Source organism: Petaurus breviceps, unplaced genomic scaffold, assembly GCF_028583685.1.
Source record: "Petaurus breviceps papuanus isolate PSGF00001 unplaced genomic scaffold, PetGlider_PUasm1.0 90865, whole genome shotgun sequence".
NCBI classification, from domain to species: Eukaryota; Metazoa; Chordata; class Mammalia; order Diprotodontia; family Petauridae; genus Petaurus; species Petaurus breviceps.
The window spans coordinates 10737816-10750968 of record NW_027187367.1 but is presented as its reverse complement, the minus strand read 5'-3'; the positions used below and the strand labels follow the sequence as shown (position 1 = coordinate 10750968).

General features: G+C 40.4%; 1 protein-coding gene across 4 annotated transcripts in view; it reads right to left on the bottom strand.

Annotated features, from left to right (window-relative positions):
• Positions 1-1963: 1963 nt before the first annotated feature.
• The window catches only part of MAPK14 (mitogen-activated protein kinase 14), a 97779-nt gene continuing 86589 nt past the window's right edge, over positions 1964-13153 (bottom strand). Inside the window, exons 9-12 of one of the 4 annotated variants that reach the window (XM_069073535.1) lie at positions 8861-8940; positions 6776-6854; positions 5641-5814; positions 1964-4506 (exon numbers count right to left, since the gene is read on the bottom strand). In XM_069073535.1, coding sequence (XP_068929636.1) covers positions 4439-4506; positions 5641-5814; positions 6776-6854; positions 8861-8940 — 401 coding nt within the window. In that variant the 3' untranslated portion in view covers positions 1964-4438. Of the gene's footprint in view, positions 4507-5640; positions 5815-6775; positions 6855-8860; positions 8941-12584; positions 12665-13153 lie in introns of all 4 variants that reach the window. The other 3 variants (XM_069073534.1, XM_069073537.1, XM_069073536.1) reach the window with 3 other exon arrangements.

Below are 13153 nucleotides of genomic sequence, written 5' to 3'. Positions count from 1 at the left end.
AAGCTGCTATACCACAACTTGTTCTCCATACAATTATTTTCCTGCATTGGGATATAACCCCCAACTCATCTGGGAGAGTAGAGTGGCTAGATTAGGGTTAATGGCTCTTGATTCATTCAAAGGTTATTAAGTTGACCAACCACATGCAGATATTCAGAGCAATTTGCATTGAATTTAAAGTGTCATATTTATACATAGAACATATATTTTAATATATATTAGAATACATCATGGGGGCTGGAGGAGTTGAAGAGGAATACTATTTTTGTTATGTTCTGTTCAGTACCTAGCCTCTCTGGAAGATGTTTTGAGATCTTAGAATTAAAATCTACCGAAGTCCATATTTTTATAGTGTTTTATATTTTATAATTCTTATTTTACAAATGAGGGAAAAGTGAGGTTGAGACAATAAAATGACTATACAGGTGGGAATTGTTAAGGTGGAATCAACCCCAGTCTCCCAACACTGTCACTTCCATCCATTACAGCACCCTGTCTCAGTGACTGATTTTTGTCCTACCCCTTTAGGATGAATTTATTACCAAGCTGAACATTTGAAGAATGGAGACTCCATATGCACACGTTTTGGGTTAGTGCAGTAGCTCTATGCTAGGTCTTTCTTCTAATACCATTATCTATCCCAATTGTCACCTAAAAATCAGCACAAAGACTAGGATTTCAATTTTGTGCTACTGAAATTCATGCAACTCTAACTTGGCTGTTGGTCACTTAAGCCACTAAGAAACTGTGCAACTCAAGTAGATGGAGCCTAACAACAGTCAGAGAAATTACATAAAGGTCTAAGAACTAAGGATGTGAAGAGAGATGCTATAAGAACACCTGATGTAATTTTCTAGTGGTTCCCATTAAGATTTTCTCATGGGCCACATCCAGCCAATACAAAATAGGTCATAAATACAGTTGTGTGAATTATATCTATACTGTGAATGGTTTGTGTATAAGCAGAAGCAGGGCAGTGGAGAGGAATGAACACTAAATATGGAATCAGAAAGTCTGGGGACAAATCTGTTTCCTTTTTCCTGGATCTTGGGTGATTCACTCCATTTCTGGGCCTGCCTCAGTTTCCCCATTTGCAACACGGGAATGTCTGCGCTACCTTTCTCAAAAAGGTCCTTGTGATGGATCCAGAAGCCACTAAAGTCTTTAAAAGAGAGAGACTACTACTTACGTTATCTAGAATTCACAGGGCTATTGTGAGAATTACAGTAGATTATTTAATATAAAGAATTTTGTAAGCAACTGTGTTTTGTAAATATGAGATTTAAAGAAAATAAATCTCAATACCTTTGCCCAGGTAATTCTGAAACAAAACCATTATTGTTCAGTCTAGAAGAATAGTCCATCTCTGTGATTTTATCCACCCACAAACATATCCTTTGCTGGAATTTTTGAGCCCAGGAGCTGCTCTTTTCTTGTGACTTCAGGGATTAATGGCATGACATTCCAAGAAAACGGATAAACCTGAGTTAAGAGACTCTTATTTGTTGTTGTTGTTTTTGCTTTTTGGAGGGGGGAGGGCAGGGCAACTGGGGTTAAGTGACTTGCCCAAGGTCACATGGCTAGTAAGGTTAAGTGTTTGAGGCTGGATTTGAACTCAGGTCCTCCTGACTCCTGGACTGGTGCTCTATTCACTGTGCCACCGAGTCACCCCTGAGTTAAGAGACTCTTGATGTAATGTCTTGGGTGCCAAATTGTGCATTAAATGAGAAACACTGCTATGCCTGGCTCCTTCAAGGCCCAGCTCAGGCACCACCTTCTATATGAAACTCCCAGTTCTCAGTGTCCTCTCCCTCCTCAAATTACTTGTGTTTACTAGTTTGTGTTCAGGAAGCAGAATGTAGGTTCCCATATTTCATTTTGGTCTTTGGCTTCCATAAAGTAGGCACTTTTGTTGCTAGTTTAACTGTTTATATAGTGTGTGCTAATAAATGAGAGAAATTCATTAAACTTGAAAAATAGGCTTTATTTTAACCAGTGGTATTGTGTGACATCCTATATGGTGGAACTGATTACAGCAAAAGTTCATGGATACAAATAAAAGAGTAGTCTCTCCATTGTTTTATCACCCCAGGTCGTTTTCTTCAAAGGACTTGGGAGATAGGAGCAATGATGCTCAGAAACCAAGGAGCTCTCCAGCAAGGTCCAGTTAAAGTCCAGGCTTCTGGGACATGCAGTCTCTCAACACATGTGGGCACACATGCAGAAACCTTAATTTGAAAAAAAAATCTGAGCAGTATTTCTGTAGGAAATTACACTAGCATTTGCACCAAATATGGCTAATAAAATTCATCTTGCTGTGGGTAACAGAGGATATATTTACATTTCTCTGTGAGGAGCTGACCTTCATGTCCAAGAGAGCAGGGAGGGCATCTTAAGTTAATTTCCTCCAGTAGGCATCTGGGAAACCTGGTCAAGTTGTCTTTCTCTCTCCCTCCAGCCCTCAGTCACTCAGAGGTGACTGATTCTCACAGGCCTCTGGGCTGCATTCCACTCTACAGAGATGATGAACTCAAACAGCCTGCTCCAACCCATCTGACTCTCATTCTCTGCATGTGCTTTGCTCTTTTTCACTCCAGAAAAGCCTTGAATGTGTGGGCCCATAAGTAACACAAGATGCATAAAATCTCCAAAACTCTGAAAACGACTCTTTTGTCATACCAGTAATGAGGGGATTTCAGAAGGAGAAGGTTGAATATACAACATCTCAAATTAATCTGCCTTTCTTCCCCACTAAAAACAGGAATCACGTTCCCAAAGGATCCCTGCAATACAGACAATACTGAAATGAAATTTGTTTTTCCCAAGCCCTTTCCCCTATTTCTCTAGGCGACAGAAGAATAATGCCAAGCTGCCAATAGATCTTTCTCAAGAGAAAGAAAGACAACTCAATAAATTTCTCTGTATTTAGAAAGAGACAGAAAGAAAGGGTTTCTGGTCTCATGCACTTTTATTCTTTCTTTTGATCTTCGGTACTTCTAAGAATTGGTGGCTGAGTGTGATTAGAACTTCCAATTTTCCAAAATCTGGGATGTTCCTGGGAAAAGTCCTGACCTTGCCCACCAGAGCCCAGCAAGAGTCTCTTTGAAAACCATGATGACAAGGAAAAAAAGAGATACATCCATAAGTCCAATTTCTTCACTGTTTTCACATCTAAAGCACCTAGGATAATATCCAGTATACTCATACTGAATAGCGCTGGGGGACTGAGGAGGGAGGCTGATGAGACTTTCCTATAGCGTCAGCTGATGTGAAAGGGGGTCTGAATGGGATTGGTCAGCTCTTCACTGTCCAACCTGCTCTGAACCAGGGCCTCTCCCCACTGTCCCAGGGACTTGACAAGCAGCTCTGCATGCACAAAAAGCAAGACATGCACAACACCCCCGCACCTGGCTAGCAATAAAGAGCACACAGGATGCACACAGACTAGAACCTGCGTTCGACTCCTGGGGCCAATATCTGGGAGGCCCCTGAGCCAAAGGTGAGAAGGAGCAGAGAGAAACTGCAACACAGAATACAGAGAGAAAGAGACACACACATGCCGCACGCAAACATACACACACACACACACACACACACACACACACACACACACACACACACACACACCGGCACGCACACATGCATACACGAAGCTGCCTCTGAAGGCTCATCTGTTAGAATGGGTTCACATACATGTGGCCACCCTGAAGCCCCCTCCATATGAGTGGCTCAGAAACACCAGTCTGCTAGGTTCCCCTGACTCCCCAAATGTTCTTCTCTCTATAAGGCACAAACATATTTACAATTTCACACAAACCTGTCACAGTGTGAGGACCACACTAGGCTATCAACCCACACATCAGTGCACAGACATGAGTTGGTCCTTCCAGCTGTACACGTCGCAGACAAAGGCTTCAGGTTTTTGGGCAGCCAAAAGGCCTGCACCAACCAAACAGCCCCGGCCCCTGTGTCTCTATGGAGCCAGGAGAGGGATGTTATGAAATCATCACCACCATCTTTCCAGTTGCTTCACAGAAGAGCCCAGATAATGGTGGTAACAAGTGAGCCTGGGATCTGTGATGTCTATGGGTTTTTTGGCTTCACATCTACTGCACCCCAGCAACATGGCAACTGAGTTGCCTGGATTGACTTTTCCCCAGAGGGACTAAAGCAGAGGCTATCAAAGAGCTTCAGTGAGCATGTTTACAGAAAGTCACCATATAAATAACTCCCTCACTCTCAGCTCACTAGACATGTATACAGGCAGATGTGCACACACGTGCACACATACACACACACACACGCACACGCACACACACACCCTTCCACCATGGAGAATCTTTGCAACAAGAGGCACTTGAATGATATTTTGGAGAGTTCCCATGAAAAGGCCTTTCCCTCACAGTGACGTGCGATCAACAGAACAGAAACCAGGTTTTCAGGACTCCATCTCTTCTTGGTCAAGGGGTGGTGGCACAAAGCTAATAACTTCATCATAGGTCAGGCCTAGAAGGAAGGAAAAGAATGGTGGCAGTAACTTGGCCATTTACAAAGTCTCTTCCTCAAAATCTCGTGAAGTGTATGAATCTTGTCAACTTGACAAGCTAAGGTTAAGTAAAGTAATTAAATATACTACCCACTGCCAAAGAGTCATGGACTTAATAAGCATAGAATGAAGTCCTTAGAGGCCACACAGTACAATACATACCCAAATAATGAATCTCAGTTACACAGTAACTAGTGGATCTGTGTATTTTTAGAATCCAGCTCTTTTGACTAGAAATCTAGTGTCCCTTTCAATATGCTACACTACCCTCTCTCTTAAGGGACCCATTATCTCTGTCTGGTTGGGAAACATCCCAATCATTTTAGCCCAAGGTGCTATAAGCACAAACAGGATCTCATGAAAGCAGACCCAGCTCTGGTCTACTTCATTGCCAAGCTATTTCAGGTATTTATCAGCAAAATATTGGTTAGTTAGTTTTCAAGTTCAATTTGGGTCTGGTGAAGAGGAAATTGGATTTTGTAGTCAGGAGACCTAGGTTCTAGTCCTGTAACTATTACTGGCACTAAACAGTTGTGTGCTCTTAGGTAAGACACAACTTCTCTGTGCCCAGTTTTTTCTATAAAATGGTTATCAATCCACTCTGCCCTATCCCATCAGGTTGTTGTTAAGAGGATTAAAGTAGTTAATAAATATAAAATAACATGGGAAACTCAAAAAAGTACCTCAAAAGACTATAGAGACCACTGCCTAGATCTGAAAAGACGACTTCTTGTCAAAGCAACATGTTTATTCTGAACTAGAGATTCTGAACTAGTCTGCAAAACAAAAGTTTTGAATTCAGTGCTCTCAAAGGCATCTTCCAACTTAAAAATGTCAAGATTCTGACTTGCTCTCACTGACAGTTCCCAATTATTAACCTGCAAAGGCCTCTTCTACTGACCTGTAAAAGGAGAGGGCTGGACTTCTTTCAGATCCCTTCCTTATAGCTCTGACAGTCTATGTCTTATGGCTATTTCTTTTAGTACTTCTTGTCTCTCCCTCTGCTCCAGTTAGAGATTTGCTCAATTAAAAGTGTACCTGCCCTCAGAGAAGAGGGCAAGTTCAGAAGTTGATTAACCTGCCACAGAACTCACTTTTCCATTCATCTATCAGGAGATCCCTGCTTTCAAAGGACTGGTCATAGGGGTCTGCAACTGGTTCATCATCAGGATCATGGTACTGGGCAAAATAGCCATGGGCAAGGGCTTGGGCTGCTGTGATTCTCTTATCTGAATCCAATACAAGCATCTTCTCCAGCAGATCAACAGCTGTCAGAAACAAAAGTTAGATTAGGAAAAGAAGGGGAAAAAGTTTAATATGAAAAAAAGCTAACAAGGTGTCTAAGATAATGCATACAACAAGTTCCAAGTACTCCAGATACCAGTCATATTGCTTAAGTCTCTCCCCCCTGAACAAGCATAGTGCTTCTAAATGACTCCTGCCCTTGCTCAGACCATACTCTGGAGCCTGGAATGTGCATTCCTATCCTTTCAGACCAACTCAAATCTAACCCCTTTTAGGAAGCTTTCCTTGTTCCCCGAACACCTCACAGAACACTACTTTATTTCCAATCAATCAAATACATGATATTACAAAACTTATTAGTATCTTTTAAGTGTCAGGCACCGTGCTAAGTTCTAGGCATTCAAAGGCAAAGATGAAATAATTCCTGCCCTCAAAGAGCAATTCCTACAAAATGCAATTGCTGAAATTGTTGTCATTCCTATTTTGGCTGCATTTAATGGTCAAGAACAGATGCTTTTTTTTTTTAAAGCAATTGGGGTTAAGTAACTTGCTCAAGGTTACATGGCCAGTTGTTTCTGGTGTGGTGCTAAGTATCTGAGCCCAGATTTGATCCCCAGGTCATCCCAACACTGGAGCTGGTGCTCTTACTCGCTGAGCTACCTGTCTGCCCCTAAGCAACTGGGGTTAAAGTAACTTGCTGAAGGTTACACTGTCTGAGCCTGAATTTGATCCCCAGGTCATCCTGACACTGGGGCCAGTGCTCTTACTCGCTGTGCTACCTGGCCACCCCAACAGATGCCTTTTTATCTCTCCTCCCTTTCTCCCTACCATTTAACAATAACCTCTACCAAGTTTCACAAATGACACAAGTTAATAAATATACAAGCATATCACCAAATGAAAAAGTTGGTTTGAGAAGCATCATTATTGATGTTTGGAGGGAAAAATAATATTTGTTTCCAAAATGCAATTAATGATACCTACCCAATGGATTGGCGCCAATAAACACATTTGCAAAGTTCATCTTTGGCATCTGGGTCAAAGATTGAATGTAATTTCTTGCCTGTAAAAATAAGTATTTTGAGAATTAATTTACTCATTATTTCATTATTGTAAGAGATTCTCAGGTTCTTTTTTTTGGAGGGCAATTGGGGTTAAGTGACTTGCCCAAGGTCACACAGCTAGTTTTTGTGCTTAAGTGTCTTAGGCCGGATTTGAACTCAGGTCCTCCTAACTCCAGGACTGGTGCTCTATTCACTGCACCACCTAGCCACCAAGATTCTCAGGTTCTAATACTGAAGAAAAAAAAACCCAAACCCAACCCTTTACAAGTTGTGGTATTTATATGGCATATTTTCTTAAAGAGTTCTTCGATATTATTCCCACATACCAACCTCTTCAGTCAGGAATATCACTGGGTATATTGCTTTCGTTTCATAGATTTAGATGCCAACTAGAAATGAATGCTAACCAATCTGGCCTATTTTCATTTAGCTAGTTAGGAACAGATGTTTATGTCTATATAGTGAATCCACGAGCTATTAGAAGTAAATGCCTCTCAGAAATGTTCTAGAACAGCTAAAACCTACATGAACGTTGGATTCTTGATCTAGAATTTGAATTCTGATCAATAATTAGTTTATGGTGGTGTTCTCATTGAGTGCTCAAGTCTGACTCAAAAAAAAGTGTTAATGTTAGCTTGGCCAAAATGAAAAGTACAATCACTATTTTGCTAAATTCAAATACATTTTAATATAACCATCCTTAATGAGGGCAGTAGCTGTTTGCTAAATTAAGCCTTTACCTTTACTAAATGAAAGTTTGTTTATAATTACAAAAGTATGTTTGATTTTCATAATTAATTATTTCATGTCAGTGAACTTGACTCAGTAAACACTTGTATGTACTGACAACTATAATCAAGGCAAACTACCTCAAAAATAAACAACTGGCCTTGAGGGTAATCATACATACCAAGTATAAGATACAGGTTTGAAAATTGATTTCTTGGCTGCAGATATTGGTCAAGGTTTGGTCTCTAATTCACAACCATCTCTATATGCATGTGTAAGGAGCCAATATTAATCTAATCTTAAGTGTATGCACAGAAACCCTGATATCTACATAGCTGTTAAGTTTTCTATTTACATATTACTTGGGTGGATAGGGGAACATCACATTGATGCAAAAATGTACTAGATGATTAATATCCCTATTTGTGACATATGAAAAGATATAAGGAGGCAAAAGAAATATAAGACTATTGATATGGTGGCCAGGGCCACAATTGGCTCTAAAAGTCTAGAGGGATAAATAGCTATGAAGTAGCTCAAAAAGGGTTTTGATGTCAAACTGGTCTGAAGTTCGAGGGTTATGCCAGGAGCAGTCTGGCTCCAAGATAGAGATTTAGAGTGATTTGTGAAGAGGTATCCTAGTCAAGTCTAGAGATGAAAACAGAGGTAAATTAAGTATTGACTAACAAAAATTAACATGAGTGAGAAGCTATCAAGTTGTACTGAGGTATTTAATCTTAAAATCTCAGTCTTTTTATCTAGTCCCTAAGACTTTTGGGATGCCCTATGTATCAACAGTATATTAAGGTATATGGGTTATAGTTAGTTGTGTTAAGAGTTCTATATTTGAGAGACAGAGAGAAAAAGAAGAAGAGAGAGGGGGAGGGGGGAAAGAGAGAGAGAGAGAGAGACAGAGACAGACAGGAAAGGGGGAGAAGGAATAAAAAAGCACAGTGATCTCCTTGAGGTAACTGTGCCTCCATATGAAGTTTATTTGGTAACAACATACTCTAAACAGGTCTTGAGTACCAAATTTACAAACCCAAATGTTTAAAAGTAATGTTATCATATTTATTTATTGGCCTCCTTAAAAGTTATATTTTCAGCGCAGAGGCTCAGATCACATTTTAACCTCAAATGCTAACACCCTGCTAAAGCAAACAGAGTCATTATCTTAGTAGCCACTCCAAGGCACATGCAAGCATTCGGTTATGTTAAATAGTGTGTCTGTGGCCTTGTGAATGACACACCCCTGGTATAATCTGTTTGGTCTCACCTCATGACTGGGCATCCTGTTAATGAGATAGGCAGGGGGTGTCCCCGTCAGGCGCATGATCTGCTGAAGCTGGTTAATATCTTAGATGCCTGGTCAAGGGCTTTGTTAAACACACAGTGCAAAAATAATTTTCAACTCGGGTAAAAAAAAAAAAGACAAAAATCAACCACCCCTCCCCATCCTACATATATAAAGCACCACATCTGTGAATGCAACAGTGTTATCAGGGAGGTGTTGCTCAATTAGCCAGTGACTGCCCATGCAGAGAGGAAAAATTAATTTTCTTGAGCTCTTGCTCTTCTTCAACACCAAACATTTTTGGAGCCTGGAGATACATATTCTCTCAATCTTGATCCAGGATGTCAGCTACAGAACTTTTTTTTTTTTGGCTAGTTGTGATCCAAATGTTCTTATCCCTTGGGAAAATGGTGGATAGAGATTAATGCAAGGATTTGACTCTACTCTGTATGGTATAAAATATCCACCAAATTCAGAATTGGACCTGACCACTCAGAAAGTAGCCAGATTTTCGTGGCACAGGTTGGTGGAGGCTCTCCAAGGCATTTTCCCTCGAAATGCAAGAAACAGGTAGGTAAAGCAATAAGGCCAGAGCAATTGCAAGGTCAGGGAGACATTAGCAAAAACATGAACACACACACACACACACGCACACATATACAATAAATCAGTGCGTGTAGAGAAAGTGGAAGGAAAGTCATGGTAAAGCAAAAATAAAAACCTCATGCTGCAGTGATTTACCAAGGCATGTGCCAAAATGGCTCTCCTACCCACAATGACCTCATCCTCACCTTCTACTCCCCCAATTCTCCTACAAGCCCATATCAGGTGGAAAAGTATTCAAACATCAAAATGCTATGAGGAAGATGTTCTTTCAAAAACCATGCAGTTAAAAAACATCTTATTAGGGAATGGTCAAGAGGTCTTCCAAATGCATCAGCACATCTATCTGTTTGACAATATGTCTCCTCTAACTATCCTGTCAATGGCTGAGAAATGTCTTCACAACATATTATTTAAGGAACTTCGCTACGACTAGAAGAGCTGAAGGCTCTAGAAGTTCTATTACCAATTATTTCCCATTTCTTACACAGTAGGTACTCAAAACATAACTGTTGAACTAAATTCGTGTTTTTGCTCACTTGCTTCAGAGTTATTCATATAACTTACCCCTCACCCTGAATCTACCATTCTTGATCACTGATGGGCCTTGGACTGTCAATAATTCTGCACCCTAACGCTACTGTCCAAACTGGCATTTCTTCCTATCTAGAGAAATAACAACATCTACTTTTACCAGGTGGAGTGAGAGGAGAGAGTACCTGCAAGTTCTCTGTGTCCTTTGTCTCCCTTCTTCACCGATTTCTATAGGTATTAGGATAATAGTTCCACCACCAAAGGAGCTCTGTGCTTTGCCAAATGTCATGAAGCCTACTCCTTTTACAGATAATTTCCCAACTTATCCTCAGATTATCATCTCATTTTCTTACTCAGTCTCTGAGCACAGACAGTATCTCTGAATGTCTAATAAAATGATGATATCATTAATGCAATGCTTTTTTTGGGAGTCAGAAAGCTGCTGCCTTTTCTATGTGTTTCAAAAAATGCATGACTTTGTTCCACTTAAAACACACAACAACATGTAGAACAAATGGTGGGGATTTCCAAGTTTCCTTCTCTTGTAGTGTTCTACTCTGCCATCTTGACATAGTTCCTGAAAATGTTTTCCTTTCTTCCTATACTCAGTATGATTTCATCTGGACACACTCTAGGCTCCCCTCTCATTTATCCATTACTCTAAATAAAACCGTTATAATAAAAATCTATAGCCTCACCCTATTTTATAGCAAGGAAGATGCTAGTCATCTTCCCCATCCTCAGAATGTATATACTTTGAGGGTCCTGACTCCCCACCCCCATTCTGGTAGCTGATGATGGACTCACAGGTTTATATGCACACTGGCTTATAGCTTTCCTTTTAAAATAATGCACAGATCTACAAGATAGATGGGTTGTAATTACAGTGGCCAGAGGATAGAATAAAGGTGACTAATACAGGGTTTTAACTTATGATTTTAATCTCAGCACCATCCTCCAACCAATTAAGCTATTTAATCATAAAACTTCTATGAGCTCATCTGTTTCTGAGCAAAAACACAGAGTAGTCTTGTTATTTCTTGCTGAAGCCTCATAATTTCCTCAATTCATTCCAAACTGGCTTCTGTATTCTCTGGAATAAAAGGAAATGCTTTTTGAACAGACCCTAAAGTTAGTTAACCCCTCTGAATATGACTTTCCAATATAGTTTGTAACCATGGAAAGGCATTATGGATAAAATCTTGTTATCAGGACATCTGACCTCTTAGTGACTCAATGTATGACTTTGGCAAATGAGAGTCTATTAGTCCCTCAAAACAACCCACGGTCAACAACAAACCTCCATGACCCTCAAAGATATGCTGTGAAAATTCAGAATTTTAATGTGCTTTGACATACTTCAAATGGAGGTGCTAGATATAAACAAGATTATTTATTTTGTCAGACACGAAAATAACATTCCCGACTCACCTGCTTGATACTCTAGCTGCTCAGCAGGCTTCCCACAGGGAAGCAGGAGCCAAGACAGCCAGAAATGTTGAATGGTTAGCCAGAGAAGCACAGGAAAGAAGGTAAAGACCTGGAGCTCAGCACCAGTGTTTCCCTCTCCCCTTTTCTACAAAGCTGCAGGGACAATGACCACAGGCTGGTTATGGTACAGGGAGAGGCGCTGCCTTCTCTGTCTCCTGCGGCACCAGCATGGTGTTTAGAAGCAAGAAGGGCAAAGGGAAGGAAAGCCAATGTCATATTCCATGGCTGCTTCTCTCCACTAGCCCATCACTAAGATACAGAAAAGGAATGATTCAGTGGCCAGACTAGCTGTGTGATGTCCACTGTTCTTTTCTCAGTTTTTGTCAACTTCCAGTTACATAGGAAGAAGAAGGAATGGAAAGGCGGCTGTGAGGTGTTAGGACTGGGATGCCTCTTCCACATATAAACGAGGGGGCTGGACTGTACGGTCTCCAAGGTTCTTGTAGCTCTGATGTTCTACAATTCTACGAGTGGTTTGGAGGACAGAGAGAGAGACATCCTGTAAGAGTACAGTCTATCCTTCTGCTTTTTGGAAACCGAAACCTACTTGGGATGTTACTTCTGACTTTAAAGGTAGTCTATGGTGTCCTACAGTCCTAACGATGCATATTCTATTCCTTGAGTGAATAAGCAATTTAGAGTAGATCCCATGCGCCGAGAACAAACATCTGCCCAAAGAGGGACTGCAACATGGCATCATTTGAAACTTCTCAGAAGGATCACACAAATGCTAGTTTTGTGTACCAGTTGTAAATAGGGAATTTTCTATTTATTTCTTGAAATAAGCTGAAATCTTAAATCCTGTTAATCTAGGGAGAATAGATACTACAGCACTGGAGACTCACATAACCCAAGAATTGACTAGAGACAGAGACTAGGAAAAAGAAAGAGTGAGAGAGAGACACATTTCTACAGCAACATCCTTGAAGTGCTGATAAACCCACAAAAGGCATATAGATACTGATAGACACGCCTAGGGTAAAGTACAGACTAAGCTGAAAGATCCATGAAAGGCAAAGCAGAGACTCATATTGGATTCCCAAGAGGGCAAACATTGACAATCAAAGCATCAACTCACAGACTCTGAAGAGATTTTCTTCAAAAGCTCAGCCCCTGGGGTTCCAACGAGTCTTAAAATGAGCTTCAACTGATCAATATCTAATGGTGGACTATAAAGGAAAATGTTGGGACAAAATCAAAATGAAACACCAAAATAAAAACAAAATGGAAAATTCCACTATATCAGGTTTCCATAAGATGATCAGTTAGAACATGCACTTCCTTTAGAAGATTCAAATGCCATAATATGCACGCCCAGATTACATTCATATTATACACTGGCTACAACTTTATATATCATTTGTCAAGGAAATTAAACTACTATAACTGGTACTTTGCTGTGATGGTCATAATTAAGAACACAAAACCATTACTCTTTCAAGAGATTCTCAATCCATGTACTTAAGCTCTTCATCCTCCACCAAAGTATTAGTAGTTGTCTAAGCTATGAGCATTAATGAGCACGGCACAAACAGAGGCAGGGCAGTGCCCTGCTAGGGGCACAGCCTATCTATCTGTGAGCATACCTTGCAAACATGGACTAAATAAAACGTTTGTGGAGTGATAATATCATGACCACTAAGATCA